The 26,881-nt window shown below is 42.7% G+C and overlaps 1 protein-coding gene across 13 annotated transcripts in view; it reads left to right on the top strand.

Moving 5' to 3' along the window:
- The first annotated feature begins 2,183 nt into the window (after positions 1 to 2,183).
- Positions 2,184 to 26,881, top strand: part of L3MBTL3 (L3MBTL histone methyl-lysine binding protein 3) — an 85,760-nt gene continuing 61,062 nt past the window's right edge. For 2 of the 13 annotated variants that reach the window (XM_077353125.1, XM_077353145.1), the window contains exon 1: positions 24,866 to 24,977. In XM_077353125.1, coding sequence (XP_077209240.1) covers positions 24,876 to 24,977 — 102 coding nt within the window. In that variant the 5' untranslated portion in view covers positions 24,866 to 24,875. The other 11 variants (XM_077353172.1, XM_077353190.1, XM_077353199.1 and 8 more) reach the window with 11 other exon arrangements.

Raw genomic sequence — 26,881 nt, 5'->3', positions numbered from 1 at the left:
TTGCTCTTATAAAACAGGATATGAGGTGTATAAATACCCCTCCCTCCCATTATACTACTAAAGTCCAGGGCTAGAAAAGAAACTTTGTGCCAATCTAGGCCCAGGCCTCAACAGTCAGGGCAATAGGTTGTAGTTTGCCAAGGTGCAGGACTTGGTGAGCAGCCAAACCCCTTCACCATAGGTGAAATTCTCAATTATTTTTCTGATGATTCTCTGTGGGCTCCAGCTTGTGCTTCATACAAAAAAATTATGTTCCAAATTCTGTATCAGCTTTATGAAGCAACTTAACCTTTACACATTGCTGAATTTTCAAATCACGTCATACTCATTCTTGTTGTCATTCTTACAAGCCTATCAAGTAGGTCAGTAATACTATCTGTGTAACACAGGCAGGGAGCTGAGGCTGAGAGTAAGCCACCTGATGAGTTCATGGTAGAGATGCCATTTGGCCTGAGAACTTCCTGATCCATCAGATGGGCTGCTGCTACTAGACAGCACATCCCTGTTCTATCTCACCATGCCACTGGGTATATACTGTGAGTCCATAAGATTTTCAAATCAGGAGACGTACACAGGCCGATTGCCATTGTCTGCTTCTGTGTAGCAGCCCTGGACTTCCCTGGTGGCCTCCAGTCCAAGTATTATCCAGGGTGGATCTGGTTTAGATTCCAAGATTGGGCTAGCTTGGGCTATCCAAGTGAGGGCTGGGATCATAATATCACAGAGCCATTCATTCAGAGGTGGTCATGTTACCATTAAATGCACCTCAGTTTTCAACAACTGTAGTAACCACTGAAGTAACTACTATACCAGCAGTGGGAAAAAAACATGCAGGTGATATAACTGGTGCCTGCATAAGACCGACAGCAATAGACACTCTCACAATCAAGAGTCAAGATAGCTATGTGTAAAGCTGGATATAGCTCTCTCAGCTTATCCCAAGTCTCTTCTCTCCCTCAAATGCAACACAGGACTTCAATCTCTTTTCATTTTCAACTTTGTATCTTTAACAGTATCTGCACTACACAGAGTTGTGAGCAACTTTTAAAGTGCTGTATAAATGAAAAGCCACTAAAGCAGAGTATGTAATTCTTCCATTTCCTGTTACATTAGTTGGCGAATGATCAGGACATGTGCTGGCCAGTTCCCATGAAAGTTCCCTATTTACACATCCATTGAAATATTGTGGTAACTTTTCCCCTTGGGGGAATATAGCTGATTGAACTGGCCCAAAATACTTGCACAGCACTCTGGAGAACAGGTATAATTTTGTCAAACATATAAATTAAAATTAAAATTAGGGGATTTTTTGGATCTCAATTTTTTTTAAGTTTCAGTTAGTAACAAATATACTAGTTTATATTTTGGATATTTTCACAAGTGATGATGATAATGGTGTCTAATAACTCATAATGTGAGAGAGAATAAAGGAAGGCTTGTTTTAAAATTGTTAGTGAAGGTGTTACATGCACTTTATAGCTGAGGGACACAAAAAGAGTTAGTAAATCATATTAAAAATGCCCCTTACATAGTTTAATATATAGTTATCTATTTTTATGCTGCTCTCCTCCCGAGCTTAGGCTGGCATTCATTGTTGTCTCTTCCTCAGAACACTGTAAGGTAGATTATGTTGACCATTAAGGTAATGCCTTGCTGAAGCTTATTTAGTGAATGGCTAAATATGGACTTGAACCCAGCTCTCCATAGTCATCTAGCCTGAAGCAACCAGGGCACCATAGGGGCTAATAGATACATTCTTGCCTCTAGAGACCATTCTTCCTTACTTCTAACCCCGTCCCCCCATACATTTCTAGGCTCCTGATACTGACAGATTGAACGGCTGTGGCTTTCCTGGGTGAAACAGGTAACAACAACTCTGATTCTACTGCCTCTTGAAAGAAAAGTAAATTTTCTTTTTGTAAAAAAAAAGGAAAGAAGAGAGAGCCTAAAAATAGAGATTTCAGCACCACTGCTGGTTGTCTTTGATTATTCCTTCAGCATTGCCATTAAATCAGCAGCGATACTGATACACCTTGAAGATGCTGCCTTTGGGGCTGTATAGGGGCTGGGGGTGGGGTACGGGGGGAGGCATCCGCGATTCTTGCCGCTGCCTTTCCCAGAGAGGCACAGCAGCGAAGGGAGGAAGAACAGCCACCCGGGCGGCTGCTGCAGCGGCAGCAGTTTCCCCTTTCCCCAGCCCTGACTCTACGGGCGCATGCTCACTTGTGCCCGCAGCCCTGGACCATATTTGTCAGGACTACTCGAGAGACGGAGAAAAAAAATAAAGAGAGAGAGAGAGAATTTGGGGGGGTAAGGAAGCGGCTGGTTCCGATCTAATTGTTAACCCGTTAGGATAACTGCAATGCAAAATGCTGAGGGCGGCTGGAATTTTCCCTCGTCGCTGAGGATGAAAGTTAGAGAGAGATAAAGGGAAGCAAGCGCACCTCCTCTCCCTCCCTTATGAAACGGATCGGGGGGTGAAGAAGGGGGGGGGAGACGGGGTACAGGGAGCAGATCCATCCCGACCTTTAGGACAGCGGATGGAACTTAATATGGGGAAAGTGGGCAAATGACTCTGAAGTGGCCGACGAGTGGGTGGGTCACTGGGGACCTTTCCTAAATCATAAGTGAATGCGAGTGCAAGAGGAACAAAAGAGAGCGGGCGAGCGAGAGGTGCCTTTGCATTCCCTCCCTCCCCAAACATATGACGAGTATTTGGGAGACGGGGGGGGGGGGGCAGGGAAATGAGGGGAGCGTTTCACAGTCAAGGCGGCGGCGGCAGCGGCTGGAGGGGGGGGGGGTGTGGATTTTGCAGCCCGCCGACCCGCCTAGGGAGCTCGCGGCCGAATTCTTGACACTTCTGAAGGGTTGTGGGGAGGGGTGATGTCTAATTCCGGGAGGGGGGGGGGTGTCGGGAGCCACAGCAAGGGTTGGGGCGGTGGGCAAAGGCGGGGTAGGGACCACCCCGCAGTGCTTTTTGTGTGCTTGCGAGCTACCTCGGGGGGGGGGGATAGAGGTGGGGAGCGCGCGGGGAAGGCAGGGAGAAAGGACTTTCCCCATCCAGATTCGGCTGCAGCGCGATATACCGGTTGAATGTGCGGCGTGTGTTGTGTCTCCCCTCCCGCAAAAGGCCTATTCAGGTCCGCGCGCGGCAGCCGCCGTCAGCCCCGGAGGGTTTCCCTGCCTTTCTTTCCCTCCCGGTCTCCCTTTTGCAGCTTCTGGACTTTGTGGTGTGCGTGCGCGCGTGGCGGGGTGCGTATTTCTTATGTGGAGATATATAGAAATATAATACTGAGCTCCCCAGTTCCGCCATTTTGGGCAAACTTTGCACACACACGCACACGCCACACGCGCACAGACGCTCCTGGCAGCGGCGGCGGCGGTGGTGGGGAGCGCTCGATTCCCGTGGCTTTCCCTATATGTAAACATGTGTGGGGTGGGGATTGGGACTATCTTCCGGGGAGGGGAGTGCGGCTGAAGCAGCACCCCCCTTCCCAAGGAGAGACGCGACGATTTGTATGCGTGTGTGTGTGTGTGAGAGAGAGAGAGAGGGAGCGAGAAAAAGGACATGTTTACAGCTCTGAGGAAGATGCTTCGTCTGAATTCTGCTGGCTAGCCGCCCCGAGGTGCCCCTAATGCTCGGGAAGCGTTGCAACTTTGCTGCCCGCTCAGATCCTTGCGCTTCCTGGAGCCCGTGCAAATAATGAAGCCGTAGCAGTGACACACTTGTTCATCGGGGAGCTAGGGAGGCGTTCATTCTAAAGCTTCGCAGGCATGAGTGTGCGAGAACGTGAAGAAAGGCCTGCTGGGCGGTGTGCGAGGGTAGAAAATAACCGAAACGCGGGGTGGGGACTCTGCTGATGCCCCCTCCCCTTTATTCGCACACGCAGAAAGAGGAAGTATGACGAAAAAAGTTTGAAAGGAGCGAACCTTTTTCGAAAGGCACCCCCCACTCCCCGAAGTGTCTGGTCAGGCAGTGTGAAGGGAAGCTGGGCTGAGGAGCCCTTCAAGGAGACGTCTTCCTATATATATATATGTACATATATGTATGTATCAAAAAACAAGGTGGGTAATTTGTTTCGGGGGGGGGGGGACTCTGGCTTTCGGAGCGGCATCTGTAAGAATCCAGAACAAAATTCTCTAGAACCGTTTCTTATGGAAGAGCGAGAAGGAGAAAAAGCACGAAGGCTTTGCGGAAGGTGGGAGTGCGGGAGGAGAAAGAAGGGCGAAAAGGGTCTTGTGTTCCTTCCAGGCAGCCACCCCTTCCCGGATTCCGTCGCAGGCTCCATAAGAAAAACGGGACCCGCTTAACAAACAAGAGCCTTTCATTATGCAACTTCCTCAGTTACGGTTTCTCCTGTCTCTCTCACGCACACACCTTTTGCCTCATGTATAATAGTCTCGTCCTCCGCTGGGGCATTTCCCTCTAGACAAAGTGGTGAGGTTATTTACACACGCACACACACTTTGAAAATCTTATTCACTGAGTTTACAGTTTCTAACACGAAGAAAGAGACAAAGTAAGTGGTTTATGAGAGAAACTTCATTGCAGCCCGAGGCATAATTTAGATTTGGTAGTTTTGCTGATGTGTAATCGGGGCCTCCGGTAAAAGTAGTAGGCAAAAAGATCTCTGCCCCCTTACTTTTACGGCTCTCTTTAACATTTCAGCGCAGGGGTTTTATGAGGTGGGGGGGGGGGGCTGCTGATGGTGGTGCGGATCTTGAGTAAGAATTTTTCTCTAGAAAAGTTTAAAGTACAGCAAAAAAAAAAAAAACTTCCTCCAAAACTGGCCAAGGAGGGACCCCTACTGGTAGATTCGAAGTATCCACCTAGGAAGGAAAATTCAGATTTAGGCCTAAGGGTGTAGAATTGTGGGAATTTCTTTTGAGCTCACATGCTGATTGATTTCTTTTTTTTAAGGTCTCTTAAACATTATGCAGTTATACCCTGATTTATGCTTTTTTTATTGCCAGCCTTACTATTTCCATAACTACAATGCCGCTGTTGAATATATAAGAAAATTAATGGTAGAACGTTTATGAGGTTTGTTGATCAAATTGTTTCCAGTTGTTTGCTCAACAGTATAAGCATTAAAACATTCCTGCCCGTTGTAGACAGGTGTGAGTATATTTTTATTCATTCCCATCCAGTTTGCTCATTTTATTATAGGATAGCACTAATTGTCTATTTTCCCTTTTATTTCTGGTGTTAGTGGTGATTCAGAACAATTTAGATAGTATTTGGTTGTCTCTGAAGCATTTTATTTTAACTTACTTGCATTTTGCAAACATGTGTTGCTCTTTACTAAATTCTTATGAAGAAGGCTACACTAGTTGTATATCATATGTACTTTAAGATGAGTACTCACAAGTGTACGATTTACACACATAACAATGTATCTGAGATTTAATTGTGAAGTGGGTTTGATTTTTTTTAATTGTGTGGGGAAAATGGTAATTGGGAAGCTTCCCTTGCACATAAACATTTTTTGTGAAATAGAATTAACAAACCTAGTGCTGGAGTAATCAGAGAACAAGTTCATAGCTTTTAACAATAAATAGCAATATATATCAGATGTAGACAATTAACAGTAGAATGTTTATTAGAAGAAAACAGTTGGCTTTTATACCCTGCTTTTCTTTACACTTAAAAGTCTCAAAGGGGCTTATGATCACTCCCCACAACAACTTTGTGAGGTAGGTGGGCCTGAGAGAGTTCTGAGAGAAGTGTGACTGGCTCATGGTCACCCAGCAGGCTTAATGTGAAGGAGTGGGAAAGCAAACCTGGGCTTCCAGATTAGAGTCTTCCATCTTTAACCACTACACCATTCAAGCTCTCATGAGGGTTGCTGGTCTTTCTACTTAAACAAATATGTCTATGGAAAAGAAGAGATGATGCTTTCAAGACTGAATTAAAATGCCTGGTAATCCTTTCCCATTGTTAAAACCATAAAGGGTGGAGATGAAGGGAGGACATAGTGAATTCTTGTTAACATACTTGAAGCTGTCCTGTAAGCACACTTAAAAAAAAAAACATCAACAGAATGTCCATTTGGTTATCAAGTGGATCATTAATTTATACAGTTGTGAGAAGGTCAGGTCTCTGTACTTTAGTTTCCTAATGTAAATACAGAATAGTTGCTTTCTTGGAATCTTAACCAGAGATCGGGAGGAATTAGATGGTCTCTTCTTAGAAGACGTTTTGCATTAGATGTGTTTTTAGTACAGAGATATGAAGTGCAGGCATATGCTTCAAATGAGGATTTTCCTTCAAATGTACAGGAACTTTGAAGAATCTGATCTTCTGTATATTTTGAAGTGAAATTCATGTTTGAAGATTGGGTGTATGCTTCATATACAGTATGCTATGAAATGCATTGTACTCCATTAAATGTACTTCAGTTCAGAACACCATGTCTTGTCTGCAGTTCTTATAGTCAGTTGGAGGAAAGAAAAGGGGCCTTTACCATCCCCTTTGCCCCCCACAACCTTTTTAGATGCTTTCAACAACCTAGATTTTTCCCCATTTATTATTTCTATATCTTCTCAGAGTTTCTGGTTAACTGGGGGTAAGAGTGTTTCTTCTAGCTGCAGGGGGAAAATAGCTCTGCATGGAGGATGTAAGTTAGGGAGATTCTCTTTGCTTTGTCTATTATTGGATGAATTCTAATTCATCTGAGCTGTTGAATATGGTCAGAGTATTTATGTTTCCTGAGATGCGCTGTATCTTCAGTTAATTTCTACAGTAGTGTAAAATGAATCAAACTAATGACATTAGAACAGCTTTTTCAACTCCTGTGACATATTTGTTGGGAAGTTTAGGTCTGTACTAAGTTTGTATTTATGGCAGAAAGTCAGCTTTAATTTATCGTTTCTGTTCCGAACTGTTCATTTGGAATTCTGAGAGTTCTTAACAGTGAATTGTTTAAGCACAGTGTAATGTTTATATTATTCATAAAGGGTTCAGTCATGGAGTTTAATTGGGCGTTTCTCGTTGTATGTTGACAAAACAGTTTTCTGATCGATATATTGCATTTTCATTAATGCTTCATCATTTAACATTATAAGGACAGGTATTAATGTAAATAGAGACAGTGTTCCTGTAGTGATTAATAAAGATGTGGAAAGAACAAGCATACAATATTTCATTTAACATTTCAAGGACAAAGTAATAAGTTGAAGAGCTAATCTGTGAATAATATAACAATTCAGAAAAAAATATTTCAAAATAGCATATGTTAAAGTTAAAATAATTACATGGAAAGTTGGAAGTATATTTCATTGGGGCTTACTTCCAAGTAAATGATGCATAGTTTTGAGTATAATGGAAAAACAGAATTGAATGGACTGCCAAATCAGTCTGGAAATGGGAAGCTAGCTGTAGGAAAATAACACAACAAATTTGGCACAGTTGGGCCCCTCTTCCAGCCAAATGCTGTGCCATCTTGCGAATTCCCTCCCTGTGGTGATGGTCAGCCGTGGATAGGGAGGTTGAGATTATGCTGCTTTTTGTGATCTATGTTAATTGGGGGATTGGTTTTATTGGGGATTTTATATTGTGTTATGTGACCCGTCACCAATCCATGGAGAGTGGCGGGATATACATCAAAACAATAAATAAATAATTAAATGAATGAACAAATAAATAAATAAATAAGAACTGTTAAAGCTTTGGTTGGCTCAGATTTTGTTCCCCAATAGCTGATCTTAGTCTAGCATAAACTGTTTACAGGATTGTGATACAGGCTGATTGGCTGTCAGAAAAATCCTAGAAGGCTTGGGCCTATTTGAGGTGCTCTTTAGTTTACAGTGTTTCTGTGTGATTTCATATTAAACTAGTTTGCATTAAAATGCTGTGGAATAAATGATAGAAGAAGAAGAAGTGTTGGTTCTTATATGCCGCTTTTCCCTACTTGAAGGAGGCTCAAAGCGGCTTACAGTCGCCTTCCCATTCCTCTCCCCTCAACAGACACCCTTTGAGGTAGGTGGTAGGTTGAGAGAGCCCTGATATCACTGCTTGGTCAGAACAGCTTTATCAGATTAGAATGCCAGATTAGAAGTCCGCACTCCTAACCACTACACCAAACTGGATAGTGCAGTAGAGACCTGTTTTAAGATTTTTCTTCAGATTGGACAAAAATGTATGAGTAATGATTATGTGTTGATTTCTGATTGCAGTCATCTTGTGTACTACTTATGTCCTTTGTTTATTTATTTGTTTTTTGGTGCTTTTCAAAATATGTAAATTAAGAAAGGGGACAATGAAAAGGTTTGGCTGATAGTACTGTTTGTACATCCCCAGAAAAATTACCTTAGTTAACTGCCACAGGCTTGAAGCATGGGGTTTTAGTGCGAAAAAAAGGAAACATGAATGACATTTGGGAGTAGCTCCATCATAATATATTGAAATCAAATATGTTATAGGCACTGAGGACACAACTGCACTAAAATGACAGAGTAACCTGCAATGTAAAAATATCCTGAGCTGAATGAGTGTATATTGTGAATTACAAATTTCTCACCTAACCCTATGTGTGTCACAAATTAAGTTCAACTAACTTCAGTGGCATTTAGTCCCAAGTAAATGTTAACAGGATTTCAGGGAGCCTTAAATCCTGGCTAGGTTTTATTTTTGTTTTTACATGCATAATTTTATGATTCTATATAAAAACAGTAGACCTAATTATGTAAGTATCCACATAATGATTATTGCATTTAACCAGAAAACATTGCACTCAGCCAAATCAAAGTACAATTAACCAAAGTACACTCAACCAAATCAAAACTACCCTTTGACAGTTGATTAGTAGACTTAGTATTAGTATTGACCTGAATATCTGACTGGAAAATTTGTGTATAATATTAGAGGAGCTTTTTTGCCTTTTTATTATATAGCAACAATTACTGTTGTTGTTAGGTGTGAAGTCGTGTCTGACCCATCGTGACCCCATGGACAATGATCCTCCAGGCCTTCCTGTTCTCTGTCATTCCCCGGAGTCCATTTAAGTTCGCACTGATTGCTTCAGTGACTCCATCCAGCCACCTCATTCTCTGTCGGCCCCTTCTTCTTTTGCCCTCAATCACTCCCAGCATTAGGCTCTTCTCCTGGGAGTCCTTCCTTCTCATGAGGTGGCCAAAGTATTTAGGTTTCATCTTCAGGATCTGGCCTTCTAAGGAGCAGTCAGGGCTGATAACCTCTAGGACTGACCAGTTTGTTCACCTTGCAGTACAAGGGATTCGCAAGAGTCTTCTCCAGCACCAGAGTTCAAAAGCCTCAATTTTTTGACGCTCAGCCTTCCTTATGGTCCAACTTTCACAGCTATATATTGCAACTGGGAAGACCATAGCCTTGACTAGACAAACTTTTGTTGGCAGGGTGATGTCTCTGCTTTTTAGGATACTGTCTAGATATGCCATAACTTTCCTCCCCAGGAGCAAGCATCTTTTAATTTCTTGGCTGCAGTCCCCATCTGCAGTGATCTTGGAGCCCAGGAAAATAAAATCTGTCACTACCTCCATTTCTTCCCCATCTATTTGCCAGGAATTGAGAGGGCTGGATGCCATGATCTTCGTTTTCTTGATGTTGAGTTTCAAATCAATTTTTGCACTCTCCTCCTTCACCCACATCAACAGGCTCTTTAGTTCCTGTTCGCTTTCTGCCATTAGAGTGGTATCATCTGCATATCTGAGGTTGTTGATATTTCTCCCTGCAATCTTAATCCCAATTTGTGACTCATCTAACCCCACCTTTCTCACGATGTGCTCCACATACAAGTTAAATAGGCAAGGCGCTGTATACAGCCTTGCCAAACTCCTTTCTCAATTTTGAACCAGTCAGTTATTCTATGCCCGGTTCTCACTGTTGCTTCTTGACCTGCATATAGGTTTCTCAAAAGACAGATAAGATGCTCTGGTATTCCCATCTCTTTAAGAACTTTCCACAATTTGTTGTGCTCCACACAATCAAAGGCTTTAGCATAGTCAATGAAGCAGAAGTAGATGTTCTTCTGGAACTCCCTAGCTTTCTCCATGATCCAGCGTATGTTGGCAATTTGATCTCTAGTTCCTCTGCCTCTTTGAAATCCTGCCTGTACTTCTGGAAGTTCTCGGTCCACATATTGCTGGAGCCTAGCTTGTAGGATTTTGAGCATAACTTTGCTAGCATGAGAAATGAGTGCAATGGTGTGGTAGTTTGAACATTCTTTGGCATTGCGCTTCTTTGGGATTGGAATGTAAACTGACCTTTTCCAATCCTGTGGCCACTGTTGAGTTTTCCAGATTTGCTGGCATATTGAGTGTAGCACTTTTACTGCATCGTCTTTTAAGATTTTGAATAGTTCAACTGGAATGCTGTCACCACCACTAGCTTTATTGTTGCTGAGACTTCCTAAGGACCATTTGATTTTACATTCCAGGATTTCTGGCTCCAGGTTAGTAACTACCCCATTGTGGTTATCAGGGATGTTAAGCTCGCTCTTGTATAATTCTTCTGTATAATTTTGCCACCTTTTTAAAATCTCTTCTGCTTCTGTGAGGTCCCTAACATTTCGGTCCCTTATCATACTCATCTTTGCACGAAACGTTCTCTTCATATCTCCAATTTTCATGAAGAGATCTCTGGTCCTCCCCATTCTGTTGTTTTCTTCTATTTGTTTGCACTGTTCATTTAGGAAGGCATTTTTATCTCTTCTAGCTATTTTCTGGAATTCTGCATTGAATTGGGTGTATCTTTCTCTTTCTCCCTGGCCTTTCACTTCCCTTCTCTCCTCAGCTATTTGTAAAGCTTCCTCAGACAGCCATTTTGATTTCCTGCATTTCTTTTTCTTTGGGATGGTTTTAGTTGCTACCTCTTGTACAATGTTGCAAACCTCCATCCATAGTTCTTCAGACACTCTGTCTATCAGGTCTAATTCTTTAAATTTATTTGTCACCTCGACTGTATATTTGTCAGGGATATAATTTAGTTCATACCTGAGTTGCCTAGTGCTTTTCCCTAGTTTCTTCAATTTAAGCCTAAATTTTGCAACAAGAAGCCGATGATCAGAACCACAATCAGCTCCTGGTCTTGTTTTTACTGACTGTATAGAATTTCTCCATCTTTGGCTGCAGAGCACATAGTCAATCTGATTTCTGTGTTGACCGTCTGATGTTGTCCATGTGTAGAGTCGTCTCTTGGGTTGTTGGAAAAGAGTGTTTGCTATGACCATTGTATTATCTTGACAAAATTCTACCAGCCTGTGCCCTGCTTCATTTTGTATTCCATGGGCAAAGTTGCCTGTTATCCCGGTTATCTTTTGGCTTCCTACTTTGGCATTCCAATCCCCCATGATGATAAGCGCATCATTTTTTGGCATTGCTTCTGGAAGGTGTTGTAGGGTTTCATAGAACTGGTCAACTTCATCTTCTTCAGCAGCAGTGGTTGGGGCATAGACCTGGATTACTTTGATGTTGAATGGTTTGCCTTGGATTCGAACGGAGATTATTCTGTCATTTTAGGGGTTGTATCCCAATACTGCTTTTCCTGCTCTTTTATTGATTATGAAGGCTACTCCATTTCTTCTGAGAGATTCTTGCCTACAGTGGTATACCTGATGGTCATCTGAATTAAATTCACCCATTCCTGTCCATTTGAGTTCACTGATTCCTAAAATGTCGATGTTCAGTCTTGTCATCTCTTGTTTGACCACGTCCAGCTTACCTTGATTCATGGATCTGACGTTCCAAGTTCCTATGGAAAAGAAGTCTTTACAGCATCGGACTGTCTTTTCGCCACCAGTTCCCTCCACAACTGAGCGTCCTTTTGGCTTTGGCCCAGTCGCTTCTTTCATTCTGGTGCTTCTCATACTAGCCGTCTGCTCATCCCCAATAGCATATTGGACACCTTCTGACCTGAGGATCTCATCTTCTGGCATCATATCGTTTTGCCTTTTGGAATTGTCCATAGAGTTTTTATGGCAAAGATAGCAACAATTATAGATGGTATTTTTGTTACTTTTTTGAGCTGCTTTGAATCCTGCTTTGCAAGAGAAAAGCAGGATACTGTTGAGCAAGACACAGACTGGGGTAGGACCATGGCCATCATGTACAGAGCTATGTCTAGAAAAGTAGGTTTGGAATGAAAATTAACGATAAGCTATAGGAATGAGAGATCTCATGACTTCTTCAAAGCTGGCAAGGAAATCTATTACATAGTGGAGTGATCCATAAACTAACAATTGCCAGTGTATCAGTACCATAGATGCATACACAATATCTACCATATTAAGAACAGAGGATCTGGAAAGGAACATGTGGTCTTTATGGAGAACAACATCCTCCCACCCACTCCCCTGGTATTTTTCTTGAACAAACAGCTGATCTGGGTAGCCCAGGCTAACCAGATCTCAGCAGATCTGGGAAGCCAAGCAGGTTGGCCCTGGCTGCTTATTTGGTTGGGAGACTTCTAAGGAATACTGGGGAGACAGGCAATTACGGATATAGGCAATGGCAAACCACCACTGAACGTCTCTTGCCTTGAAAACCCTAAAGGGTTGAGCAGCTAGAACATAGAATAAAATATATCTTGTTCTTGCAAAGTGCACAGTAACTACAAATTAGAAACAACAAATACACAGGTAGTGGGCATCGCATCCATTAAGAGATTGCATATAGCAACCAATGTAAGTTACACATACAACAGCCAATAGACCAAAATATTGGTCATTTGTTTATTGTATGTAGAACTGATATTGGTTGTTGTATGCAATTTCTTAATGGATGCGATGCCCACTACCTCTTTGTTTTTATCTGTATTCTATGAATGATGTTTCTGATTTGTAGTTACAGTGTACTTTGCAGTAAATAGATGTAAATAGACACTCACACAGAGCCTCTTGTGGCACAGAGTGCTAAGGCAGCAGACATACAGTCTGAAGCTCTGCCCATGAGGCTGGGAGTTCAATCCCAGCAGCCGGCTCAAGGTTGACTCAGCCTTCCATCCTTCCAAGGTGGGTAAAATGAGTACCCAGCTTGCTGGGGGGTAAACGGTAATGACTGGGGAAGGCACTAGCAAACCACCCCATATTGAGTCTGCTATGAAAACGCTAGAGGGCGTCACCCCAGGGTCGGACATGACTCGGTGCTTGCACAGGGGATACCTTGACCTTAGACACTCACACACAAACTGAATAATATACTTTCAATCCATTTTCAGTGCTCTTTGCAACTGGAATTTACATTAAAAGTGCATTATTCATCACTTGTGAAAGAACCAGTACTTTGTTCTGTGTTTTAGCTGTTCAACCTTCTAAGTTCCTGTCTCGACTCTTGGATTGGGTCTTCCCCTTTTGCTGGTTCCTAACCATATGAGATTGCCATAAGGCCATTAACTAGATCTTTGTCGTATGTGGCAAGTTGACTTCAGGTTTAAACTATGGATTATAGCTGTTCTTAAACCATGTATTTGGCATTAAAATGGCCATTAAGTTTTGATGGGTAGCTGAAATGCCTTTCCAAGTGCTGCCGCTTCAGCTAAGACCAGAAGATCTAGTCATTATGTGTGCTGGTCTATGACCGTAATAAAACTAACTAACTAACTAGTCATTATGTTACTTCCCTGTTACCATATTTCCTGCCGAAACTCACATCAACAGTTTGACATGACTTACTAGTTTGAGTTCTTTTAAAGCTACAGCTAAGTGAGGAAAGCCCACTGTAGGTATTCCGCGTCTTTCATAGACAACTAGATTGACTATATAGCTGAATAAGTTAACTATCCCTTTCCTTTGCTCATAAGGAAAGTATTAATTTCTCCACTTTTCCCCCCTTCCCGTGGTTGAAATCAGATTAATATAGTTAAGTTGCCCATTCTCATTGAGTGAATGACATTGATTTATAAATGGCAAGCAATAAATAATGAAGGCATTGTTTTAAAGATATCTCTATAGATGTATTACATTAACAGTTGCCCTACAGATCATATCATTTACAAGTGTAAAATGTAATATATTATGAAGATAAACGTTTTTAAGTGTTCACCTGATGTACATTTAAAAAAATTAAATGTAAAATACTGAAATATTTTTTTAGAAAGTAGATTAAGTTATTTCAGCCCATAGTAGTGATTTTGGTACACTGCCCTAGTCATACATTAATTATTAAAATGTTATTTGGTTGTATGAATTGAAACATCCAGGCCACTCTATACCCAAAACTATACTTGATGATTCAACATGTAGACTGTTTGGTTAAAGTTATATATATGTTAATATGAAAGCTTTGATTGTTTGATATGTGTTTGCTGTCCATCTGTGTGTGGATTTCTTGATGTAGTCATTATATGGTAAACACCTACTTGTGAACTGATGCTTGCTGGGAAGGGGATTCGGGGGACAGCCTTACAGTGGCTGGTCTCCCTTCACCAGAACCAAACACAGGGTGGTTACGGGAGATGAGTTTTCATGCCCCTTTGTACTGCCTTGTGAAGTGCCACAGGGGATACTCTCCCTCATGGTTTTCAACATCTATATGTGCTCTCTGGGACAAAGCTGGCCTGGAGCTTTGGGCTGGGTTTTCACCAGTATATCCTTATCCATGGGTTCCTTATCCATGGGTTTTTGAAAACTGGCTGGGGGTGGAGCGTGTCCAGCTCGTGGCAAGTGTCCGAGCTTGAAGCTGGCCGCACCTTGATTGGGCCAGCTCCTATAGTTGCTGCCCTCTGTGGCCAGCTGCTTGCCGCTCTGCTTGCAGACACGCCTGGCTGCTGGAGCCAGCGCATCTGCCATGGTCCGCCGCTCCACCCAGGTGGCGGTGGCGGAGAAAGGACGATGGCCGCAGGAGCAAGGAGGCCCCACCTACACCAGTGTCACCAAACAGGGTGACCGCCTGCGTCAGAGAAAGAGGAGGAGGCAGCAATGGTGAGTGACCCAGACAGGGGAGGCACGAGGCAGAGGCACAAGGCGGTGGCACTGCCCGCAGAGAGTCGCCACTGCACAGCACGCACACAAGGCTGCTCTGGCACCTGTGCTCTGGTGGTGGCGCCCTCAGAGGGCACACAGAGGAGCCGCCGCTGAAGACGCGATGCAGCCACTGCTACCTAACAGGTAGGATGGCAGCCACCCATGGTGCCCTCCAGTCCTGACGCCAACGCATCTCTGTCCTGCTGCCTTCAGGACTGGGAGGTGGGCAAGGGGGCGGGAGGCGTGTCAGCTTCAGGGTTTCCGGTGCCTCCCCCCCCTTCCTGCCATTAGCACCCACTGCATTTAAGACTGCAGCGGGCTTTGAGTCTAGTTATTACCAGAATTGCACGTGTCTTTTGACACATATATTAAGCCGTGGGGAACTAGCAGAGCAAGAGGTCGGTAACTTAGCTAAAATGGATCGATTTTGCCAATGTTTACAAGGTTATTGAACCCTTAAGAACTCAAGGCAGGTAATGTTGGTAAATTATAAAAATAGTAACAGTCTTTATTAGGAAGAGAATAATAAAAGCATAAATGTATCTAACACACCTAACAAACAGTCATATAGAGAAGAATCAGGGTGAGGAAAACATAGTTCAGTATAATTACCGTTCCTTTAGAGAAGAGAGTCAGAGATCAGTGACACGAGCCAGCGTGAAGGGAGGTTCCAATGGATCCTGAGTTGGAAGTCACTCATGATGGCTGTGTATAGCTACTGTTTATATAGGTTTTTGGGGAGGGGGCTGTGTGATGTGGCCTAGATGAGCACATGATGGAATTTTCCATTGGACAGGATGTTGGGCAATGTCCCGGCCAGGTCTGGAAATGGATGTTGATGGGTTTAAACAAAGGCATTAATGGGTCTAAGAAAAGGGAACCATCATGTCTCAATAGGTCTAGCTGCTGGATTTGGGAAAGAGATTTCCCATGGCAGAGGGGCCAAGCATGAGTCATATGAAAGACAAAGAGGTTTGCCTAGGAATCCCTGGGCAAACAGATCAGCAGTACAATGGGGTGGTGTGGGGGTTAGGAGGAGAGCAATATTGAGTCAGGGGATACCTGTGTCAGGCAGAGGCTGTCATTCTGAACCTGTGGCTGACAGCAAGCTCTTTAAGATGGAGTCTGACCTTGCTTGGTAGACTTGGCATGGCTTTGTCCAGTTGAGGATTGCCACTGGTTGTAGAATTCAGTATGCCAGTTGGTAAGGCAGGGGTCCTGCAGTACTTAACAATATGGATGACACCGAGCTCTATCTTCTGAAGGATGGCCGGCCAGATCCCCACCCCACATACATTTGCCAGATGTATGGAAGCAGGGGCTGAATAATCCAGGCAGAGTTGCCTGAAATTCAACCCCTCCAAGATGGAGGTCCTGTGTCTGGACAGAAGGGGGCAGGATCAGGAAGCGTGTCTCCCCTTCCTGGGTGGGGTGCAGCTGGAGGCTGTAACTATGCCCAGGAATTTGGGGGTGATCTTCGATGCCTCTATAGATGAAGGTGCAGATCACCAGGGCAGCCCAGGTGGCATTTTTCTACCTAAGCCAAGTCAAGCTACTAGCGGCCTACCTGTCACCCTAGCACTTGGTCACAGTGATCCATGCAACTCACTTACAGACTTGACTTCTCTAACACGCTCTAAGCAGGCCTTCCCTTGTCTTTGACCTGGAAATTACAGTTGGTACAAAATGCAGCTGCTAGGGTCCTCACTAGATCATCTTGGAGGGCCCATATCCAACCAGTGCTGAGGCAGCTGCATTGGTTACCAATTATGTACCGGATCAAGTTCAAGGTTCTGACGCCAACCTTTAAGGCCACTTGCAGTCTGGATCCTGCATATCTAAGAGGCCACCTGTCAGTTGGTGGTGTGTATTGGGAGTGGACTGGTGAGTTGTGATCAAATAGTCTGGACTCGCTGCTCAGGGATTGTAATTGTTGTTTTATTGGGGGTTTATTGTAAACTACTCTGAGCCGGCTTGGCCCAAGAGTGGCGGTCAATAAATTAAAAAAAAAATTATTTGAACCCTTGATCTCAATAGGTTCTGAAACAGACTCTTAGAACTTGGATTATGTTTTGAAGAGATCTAAATGTGATCCCTCCATATTTACTTCAGATCCAGTTTATGTGATATTATCATTGATCAGCAATAAACATTTGAAAATGAGTGATTTTATACAATAATTAAAGGGTGAAGTGCTGTCAAACATTTGGGTCTGTGTATGAAGTTAAATCATGATTTTATTTTGTGATCGTTGCTATTTATAGATTCTTCTTTTATCATTAGTTTCTCTTTTTACAACTTTTCTAAAGGTCTCAGGCTTTGATATGAATTCTTTGATCTCTTTTGCATTAAAGACATATATTTCTAGACTCTTTGGACTCTTAGAGAGGATGATAGTAAAGAAGATAATTTCCGTGACAATTGTTTGGATCCCATGATATGTAAGCAAAAAGTGCTGATAATCACAAGATTTCTAGCTCTCCCCATCCAGCAGCCATTTTTGCCCCTGAGAAAGTTTATTCCCAGTCGGGTTGGGCACTTTGGCTGTCAAAGTGGCCGTTCCAGCCTGAAGAGGCCAGCGTCTCAGCACGGATGACTCAGATGACTCAGGGTGGATCACAAAATCATTAATGCTACAATTGTCATATATAAAATTGCTTGGGATTTAGAATCATAGAATCACAGAGTTGGAAGGGGCCATGGAGGCCATCTAGTCCAACCCCCTGCTCAACGCAGGATCAGCCCAAAGCATCCTAAAGCATCCATGAAAAGTGTGTAACCAACCTTTGCTTGAAGACTGCCATTGAGGGGGAGCTCACCACCTCCTTAGGCATCCTATTCCACTCCTGAACTATTCTGACTGTCAATTTTTCCCCCTAATATCTAGCTTATATCGTTGTACTTGTAGTTTAAACCCATTACTGCGCGTCCTTTGCAGCCAACGGGAACAGCATCCTGCCCTCCTCCAAGTGACAACCTTTCAAATACTTAAAGAGGGCTATCATGTCCCATCTGAACCTCCTTTTCTCCCGGCCGAACATTCCGAAATCCCTCAACCTATCTTCATGGGGCTTGGTCCCTTGGCCCCAGATCATCTTTGTTGCTCTCCTCTGTACCCTTTCAATTTTATCTACGTCCTTCTTGAAGTGAGGCCTCCAGAACTGCACACAGTACTCCAGGTGTGGTCTGACCAGTGCCATATACAATGGGAATATGACATCTTGTGATTTTGATGTGATGCCCCTGTTGATACAGCCCAAATGGCATTTGCCTTTTTTACCGCTGCATCACACTGCCTGCTCATGTTTAGCTTACAATCCACAAGTACCCCAAGGTCTTGTTCACACAGTGTTACCTAGAAGCGTATCCCCCATCCAGTAGGCATGCTTTTCATTTTTCTGACCCAGATGCAGAACTTTACACTTATCTTTCTTAAATTGCATATTGTACTCATTTGCCCATTTTTCCATTTTGTTCAGATCTCGTTGAACCCTGTCTCTATCTTCTGGAGTATTTGAAAGTCCTCCCAATTTGGTGTCATCTGCAAACTTGATGAGTAGTCCTTCCACCCCCTCATCTAGATCATTAATAAATACGTTCAAAAGTACCGGGCCGAGCCCTGAGCCCTGAGGTACCCCGCTACTCACCTCCCTCCCGTCTGATGAAACACCATTGACAACAACTCTTTGAGTGCGGTTCTCTACCCAATTCCCTATCCACCTAACTATCTGAAAATCCAGATTGCAGTCCTTCAATTTATCCATCAGAACATCATGGGGGACCTTATCAAAAGCTTTACTAAAATCCAAGGGATTTGAACTCATCCAATGCAGCTAAATGCCTCTCGACAACTTCTCTGTCCATGTCAACCTGCCACCCAGACACTATCCCTTGGCTACTGCCATCTCTAGATGTGCCTAAACCCTTTGACCTGTGGGAAAAAACAGATGTAAATTAGGCACTGAGCCTTTCTGCTTTCTCTGTATCCTCTGTTAGAGTTTGTCCATCTGCTCCCAACAGTGGGCCTATTGCCTCCTTTACTTTACGTTTGCTCCTCACATAACTGAAAATCTTTTCTTGTTACAATGGGCTTCCCTGGCCAATCTTAGCTCACTCTCAGCTTAGGCCTTTTTGATGATTGATCTACAGTGGCTAGTAACCTGTAGGTAATCTTCTTTAGAGCTCTGTCCTTCCCTCCATTTCCTGAACATTTCCCTTTTCTTTCTTAGTTCCTTTTGAAGTTCTCTGTCCATCCAAAGAGGCTTCTTAGAGCTCCTGCAATGTTTTCGTCTTTCTGGGATAGTCATGGATTGAGCATGCAATAGCTCTTGTTTGAGTAGCGCTCACCGTTCACATGCTCCCTTCCCTTCCAGCATTCTCATCCATGGTATGACACTCATCATGTCTCTGAGTTTATTAAAGTTTGCCCTATGAAAATCTAACATCCGCATCTGACTACCAGCTTCCTTGCCCCCCCCAGCTCAAAAGGAATTCTATGAGGACATGGTCACTTCCCCCTAGGGTCCCCACCTCCTTCACCTCATCCACCAACTCTTGCCTGTATCAGTATTAAGTATTAATCAGTATTAAGTCCAGTATGGGGGAACCTCTTGTGGGTTCATCTACCATTTGATAAATGAAATTGTCAGCCAGGCAGGTCAGAAAGTTGCATGACTGAGGACGCTTCACAGAGTTTGTTTCCCAGCACACATCTGGGAAACTGAAGTCGCCCATGATTACAAGGTCTTGCCGCTTGGATATTTTCCCAAGCTGCTCACAAAGTGCAGCATCCACATCCTCTCGTTGGTCAGGCAGTCGGTAGCAGACACCAACCACCACACTGTTTGTTTTCCCCTCGTTTATTTTCACCCAGATGCTTTCCACTGTAGCTATACTCTCCTTTACTAGAATTTCCTGACAGGTAAGCCCTTTCCTCACGTACATTTAGGAGGGCATGATGCATTTTCTCCAAGATAGCCATTTGGCAGATGCAGGTGCAGAGGTCTATGTAGGCCTGGCAGAACTGGTGTGAGTCCTGCAGGATTCTGGTCTCAGTTGGCGGAGCCAAAAAAGCCCTGGCTCTGGTTGAGGCCACTTTGATCTCTTTAGAACTGGAGATCCTAAGTAGATGTTGGTCACTAGACCTTAATACCCTTTTTTTTGGGGGGGGGGGGAGGATGCAGTGCTGAAAATATGTCAGCAAAGCATTCATAGAGTTTAGACTTGTTTTTCTATCAAATGACAGTATAAAGAGTTGTCAAAAAGGTTAGATTCAGCTCCCTCCATAGATTAAGCAGGCAGCCACTACTGCTGTTGGACAGCAGGATTTCTAAAGAAGCATGCCATTGCATCATTTTTAAGCCTCTTCACATTTTATCATCCTTTCAGCAGAAGCCATTAAAACACTCACACTGAAGAGGTAAGCTTACATGCTGATTAATGCAATGTGTTCTATACAGGGACATTTTGTGATTACTTGAAAGCTGCTTTTGGTATGTGGCTGGCAGTTTGCTTCACTGAAGTGCTCACATAGGCCACATTATAATGTTCTTAGCTTCCAAGGTATTTGTAAATACAAAAATATTATATATTTTGGCTGTACAGACACTGTTATGATTTTAAGTCATGTGACTAGAATGGCTCCTTGGCATTTTTAAATTCTGACATGTAAGCTGCTATTGTTGATAGGTATTGCTTGATGTGATGGCAACAGGAATACCCAAATGTATATATCAGCAGCAGGTTTTTAGTTAATATCCTTCTCATGAATCGCCCAGGGATGTTATACTGCCTTCCTTACAATCTGCATCAGAACCCCTGCTTCATGTGCCCCCATGTTCAGAGATGAAATGGTTGGCTCTTAAGACAGAGCCTTTTCTGTTGTTGCCTCTTGCTTGTGGAATTCCCTTCCCACAATCCTATGCTGACCTCTTTGTCTGATATCTTTCTGGTACCAGAAGTGAATTTATTTGCCTGTTTCCGCCCCCCCCCCCCTTGTATGCATTGTCTTCAGTTGCTGTTGCAGCTACTGCCTCTCTTGTTTGTTTTCTACTGGTGGTTGGCAACTGATTATATAATGTTGTTGCTGTTGTTGTTGTTGTTGTTAAATTTAAATTTATTTCCCACCACTCCTGAGACCGGCTTGTGACAGGTTACAAGTTGTCCATGCTAAAACCCCAATAAAACACATTAAAACAATCCAAGGACACAGAAAATCATATCACAAACAAAAGTAGAACATGGCAGTAGTATTCAATCTCCCACCCCCCCCAGTAAAACATCTAATAAAGGGAGTGGGAAGTAGATAACAGATGGTCTTAACATTGCCTAGCACCGGGAGAGTCCCAATCAGATCTTCCTCACCACCCTGGCCTCAACTGTAAACCTGGGGGAAGAGTTCCGTTTAAGTAGGGAGTGCTGGTCCACATGACCCTGATTGGGCTGCTTAGTCTTCTGACTGGATCTTGTTTTAATCTGCTTTATAACACAGTGTTACACATTATCCTATGACCTTTGTAATAATCCCTTCCTTCTGCTGCTTGTAACTTTGGTTATAAATATTGCACTTTCTGCAACGCTTGATGTATTGTATGATGAAAGCATATGTCATAATACATTTGCTGCTCTTCAGGGTGTCACAGGACTCTTTGTTACTTTCATGACTGAAGGGCTTACCCTCAGGATCATCCCAAAATACAATTGCCAGGTATCTCCTGGTAGGAGGGATGGAGGGGACTTACTAGGAATGAAGACAGGCTTAGGCCTGTGTGGCTGGCGATGCAGGCCTAGGCCTTTTGCCTCCAGCTACTCCTCCACCAGCCAGCTGATTGGCACTGGGAGAATGGGGAATCCCTTGCACCTGTGGGGACCTTGCAACCCTACCTCAAAAGATACCCCTGATATCTCAAAAATATACCCCATCTCGAAAATATACCCCAGGCAAAGGAGGTTGATGGGGAATTGCCTTGTAAGGTAGTCAATTACACCTGCCTGGTAAGGGAAGTATTCTGTTTAAATTAGACACATAGAAATTAGACACATAGAAAGTATTCAGTTTAAATTAGACACATCCAGAAGAAGTTCCTGACAGTTAGAGCGGTTTCTCAGTGGAACAGGCTTCCTCGGGAGGTGGTGGGTTCTCCATCTTTGGAAATTTTTAAACAGAGGCTAGATAGCCATCTGACGGAGAGCCTGATTCTGTGAAGGCAAAGGGGTGGCAGGTTACAGTAGGTGAGCGATAGGGATGTGAGTGTCCTGCGTAGTGCAGGGGGTTGGACTAGATGACCCATGAGGTCCCTTCCAACTCTATTATTCTATGGTTCTATTCTATGAAACAGTGTCTCTCTTTGCTTGTTCCAAAGCAATGTGTTAACCACTAAATCATAGGACTATACTCAGATTGCTATTTATTATTCCTAAAATGAGAAAATATGAAAGAATCAACATTATGTTAAATATAAGTAAATGACATCGGAATCAGAAATGTGGACTTTTATCCTTTATCCTATGTAAAGATTACAAGATAAAATACAGTTTTTGAGACTCTCACCAAAGTATTTTCTGGATTTTAGTAACATGCAATCCACATCTGAGAGATTAAGGGATATTTTGGGTGTGCCTATGTTATATAGGCTCAATGACATGAAATTCAAATGACCATACCAAAACCATCTAATTTGTCATTTCAGATGGCATGAGATGAGCATGTCTCTGAGCCTTGAAGAAATTTCCTGTAGAAATACATGTATCAAAACAGTCAACTATTAGATCATCTTGTTCAGAGATTTTTCTGGGCATCAATTCAGCTATTCAAAGGTATCTCCTTTCCAAGGATGTAGCTTAGAACATTGCTGAGAAAGAAGTAATTGTACTTGTTTTACAAATCTGAAAACTAAACTAAAACACATTGTCAGGCCCAAGGTTTGTTCAGCCTTCCCTCAGTTTTAGAAGTTGGATAACAACACTCTAGCACACAAGATGGCAAGCACTGTAGGGAGAGGTGCTTTGCATGAAATGGCACTTGACTCTTGACTAGGGATGTGCAAAAGAATTGGCATTTTATGGTTCAGGTCTATTGGACATGGAAAAACAAATTGGCATTTCCAAAAAAATTCTGAATTTTATCAGGCCCAAGAGACATGAGAAGAAAACTGACAATAAAACAACAACAACAACCCCATGCTGCAGGAGAAACTGTCGCCAGCATCTCTTTGTGGCAAAAAGGTCTCTCGCATGGAGACCTAAGGATCAGCTGGGGAGCTGAGAGCTCTGTGCCCTCTCGGCAAGGGATGCTCCTTTTGCAGTATTGTTGAATATACCTGAGTGAAAGCTGAAAAAAAAATGTCTGTTCATTTGGGCTCAGAACAGATTCTTTGACCTGTAGTCAGCTGAAATAGTACTTTTTTGGCTTGGTTTATGTTGAGTGCTGCTGGAATGGCAAGAATGGCTGGAATGTAAAAGAGCCTCTTGTGGCGCAGAGTGGTAAGGCAGCCGTCTGAAAGCTCTGCCCATGAGGCTGGGAGTTCAATCCCAGCAGCCGGCTCAAGGTTGACCCATCCTTCCGAGGTGGGTAAAATGAGCTTGCTGGGGGGTAAACGGTAATGACTGGGGAAGGCACTGGCAAACCACCCCGTATTGAGTCTGCCATGAAAACGCTGGAGGGCGTCACCCCAAGGGTCGGACATGACTTGGTGCTTGCACAGGGGATACCTTTACCTTTACCTTTATGTTGAGTGCAGACCTCTACTTTTGACTTGCCAGTTTATCTTAGAAAGGCAAAAAGATTAGCTCTGCTCTGTGCATAATGGAAGGAGGGAAGAATAATAATCTGACTAGGAACTTCTCCATATTTTGCATTGAATTTTCTCAGTACTACACCCAAAGGAGCAGTTGTTTTGCTGTAATCTGTGATGTTACAGGTACAGTTCTGTTTTTCTCTGTGTGACTCATGTAGCCTTATTCAAGATACACTTCGTATTGTAACAGAATCTGTAGAATTTCCCCATCAATATTACATCTGTTTGGCTAGAAAAATTCTTGAATGCTTTCTTGAGAAGATATTTGAGATGAGAAAGAGCTGTATATTTATTGTCCTATAAAATGTTAGTCTGGAAATGTCCCAAGGGTAGAATAATTTCTGTTACATTGAATAAATATTAAAAAATAGTTACACCTGTGTGTGTTTCTTTTAAATAGATTATTCATTTTCAAAAGCTTCTGTTTCTCGCCCAGAGCTGAAGGTGGTATCTAAAAACAAAAACAAATATTTAAAAAACAAGTACATAAGACAATAAACGATCAAAAATAGCCAGAGCTAATAACATGAGAGACTGGTATAGAAGGCAAGAGCATTTAACAACAATGGTTCCTGAAAGTTAGATGGGCCTGCCCTGTAGAAAGCTATAGAACTTTAAATTAGCTATATCTATCATATTCCATTTGCCCCAGTAGAACTTAATCATGATTAGCTTTAGGTGGATCAGGGCCAGTGGATTGACAGATGCTTTGTTGTTTAAAGTAAAGTAAATCAATGTCTAGGCCTCTCAATAATATTCCCTTTTAATTGTTAATTTTTATGGGGTGAATAGCAGTTCTAGGTGCTTTATTAATTGTCATTAGCATATGTGTTAAAATTAACAGTGGGACAAACAGTGTCTTCTAGGGCCATTTCATATCAGCAGAATGGAGCAGGCAGAAGACTTAACCAAGAAGAAGAAGTTGTCAGAGTCACATGCTCAGAAGTGCTTTAGTTGGATAAATAGGTTTGAATCTTACCCAGTAATTTTTATTTACAGCAGGTTGTTATCAGTATTTTGGTGTGGACAAAATCATTTGCAAAAATAATGTGATGTGCGGTGTGCATGAAGAAGTGTCAAATGTGACAATGGGTTCCAGACAACATTTTCATGCTGTCCTCGCTTATTTTACAGGATACACACCATGAATGAACCAGCTTCTAGTGGAAGTGGGCAAGATTTTGATGTATTTAGTGTAATGGACTGGAAGGATGGGATTGGTACCTTGCCTGGAAGTGATCTAAAGGTAATATTTTATAATTCTCAATATGCTTTTGAACAAGTAGCATAACCACAGATGCTGATACCGCAGGTTAATGCAGTAACACTATATAAAGGCTGTGTCTTAGTGCAGTGGAATGTTGAAAGCAGGGGCAGTCTATGGCAGTCTTTTGCAGAGGCAAATGGAAATGTGAATGTATGTGTTCTTGACTTACTAAAAATGTAAAAATCAAAGTAATTCAGTTCATGAATATGATAATTGCTGTGTTCATAATAAACACCATGCCAGTCTACAAGGAAATGGAATGCCAGCCTGCCAATTCTCCAGTGGAATATCAGTCTGATAACTGCTTCAACAAAAGCCTCATGACTACTTGCATCTTTGCATTCTCAGGAATGAACTCCCACAATTGAATGCACCTCTGCATTCAAGTGTCCCACAATTTCACAGAGCCTGCAAAAGGAAGCTGCTCCACCATGCATTTGCTTGAGGCTGACTGACCAAGAACATCCACTGGTCCCCCCTTCCATGACTGAAATACCTAAGGGTTTTGTCAAAGTTGCTGCTCTTGTTAGAATATTGTTCTAGTTGATATATTATGATTGTTATATTTGTTATAATGTTCTATTAATTACCCTATGATGTTTTATGTAAACCTCCCAGAGCTGTATGGAAGGGCGGTATAAAAATCTAAATAAATAAGCTGTGAGGAAGGTGGACTAGGAGAAGCTTTTAAAAATGTTGGGGGTGGAGGGACTTCACTGGCCAAGTGGCCAGTCACCCAATGCTTGAGATTGGTGGGAGCCTGGAGAAGCCCCACCCCAGGTAATCTTTTATAAGATCTGCCTGAAAACATCAGAGGAGGAAGAAGGCAATGTCTTGTTCTCAAAGTCAGAGGCAGGCAGAAGCCAGGGAGAGATGGAACAAGGGTGATGGACTATCCCATTCCTCCTGGATAAGGAGAAGCTGGAAGTTGAGACCCAATCCTCAACTCAGGCCCCTACCCATCAGAGTGGAAGTTCTTAAGTTTTGTTCATTTATCCAGATAGGTTTCATTGTCCTACACTGCAATTTGTTTCAGTGTCCAAATTACTAAAACAGATGAGTTTACAGAATAGGCTAAAGCAGGATTGGATCCTGCTGTTGTAGACAACTAGTAAAGTATAGGTGACAAGGTTTGGAACTTTTTTCCATTTGGCAGGCTAAGCAGCTTTTTCAAATCATAAACACTTCAGTGCTTCACAATTTCTGTGTACTATGTAGAGAGGGCCAAAGGAAGTGATATCTTCAAAACTGAAGAGGTTGTATAAATGTGAAGTGCCCTGCTTTTTTGAATCGCTCTGATAAGTGCACACAATCGCCATCACCTCTGCATTCAAGTGTTTTCATCAAACTGGACAGTCTGCAATTTAAAATTGCTCCCTTGTAAAATGGTGGTATATAGGGTATTTAGGCTTCCATGCTTTTTCACAAGTGCCATGCTTCCCAAGAGGAATGACAAAGTGTGCCTAATGTATTGTCACTGCATTTAAACAAGTAAGTGTATGAGTTAAAAAGCCATCCTCGGAATAGATAGGAGCAGGGAACTTTCAGGAAAAAAACATGGTGAAAGTTAAAAGCTTGTTAAGGATAGCTAGAGATGCATCTACCATCAAACCTGTTTTGTTATCCAGCCTCTTTCCATGAAAGGTGCCGCTAGCACCTGTTTATTTGCAAACGACAACCACTGTCTAATAACAGCTTCTTTGGGCTGGTTTCACGATACAAGCCCATTGATAATATTTAGGAATAGTATTAAAGCATGAAGTACAGAATAAAGCTTATAAGTTTTTTGTTTGTTTGGGTGACTTTGGGGGTAAAATAGATATTTTCTCAGTAAAGAATCCTGAAACTATCAAGGAAGTAGGAAGAAACTTTGCAAGGCACTC

This window comes from Paroedura picta, chromosome 1 (assembly GCF_049243985.1).
Source record: "Paroedura picta isolate Pp20150507F chromosome 1, Ppicta_v3.0, whole genome shotgun sequence".
Classification (NCBI taxonomy): domain Eukaryota; kingdom Metazoa; phylum Chordata; class Lepidosauria; order Squamata; family Gekkonidae; genus Paroedura; species Paroedura picta.
The sequence above is the reverse complement of the archived record's forward strand: the minus strand, read 5'-3'. Positions and strand labels throughout refer to the sequence as shown.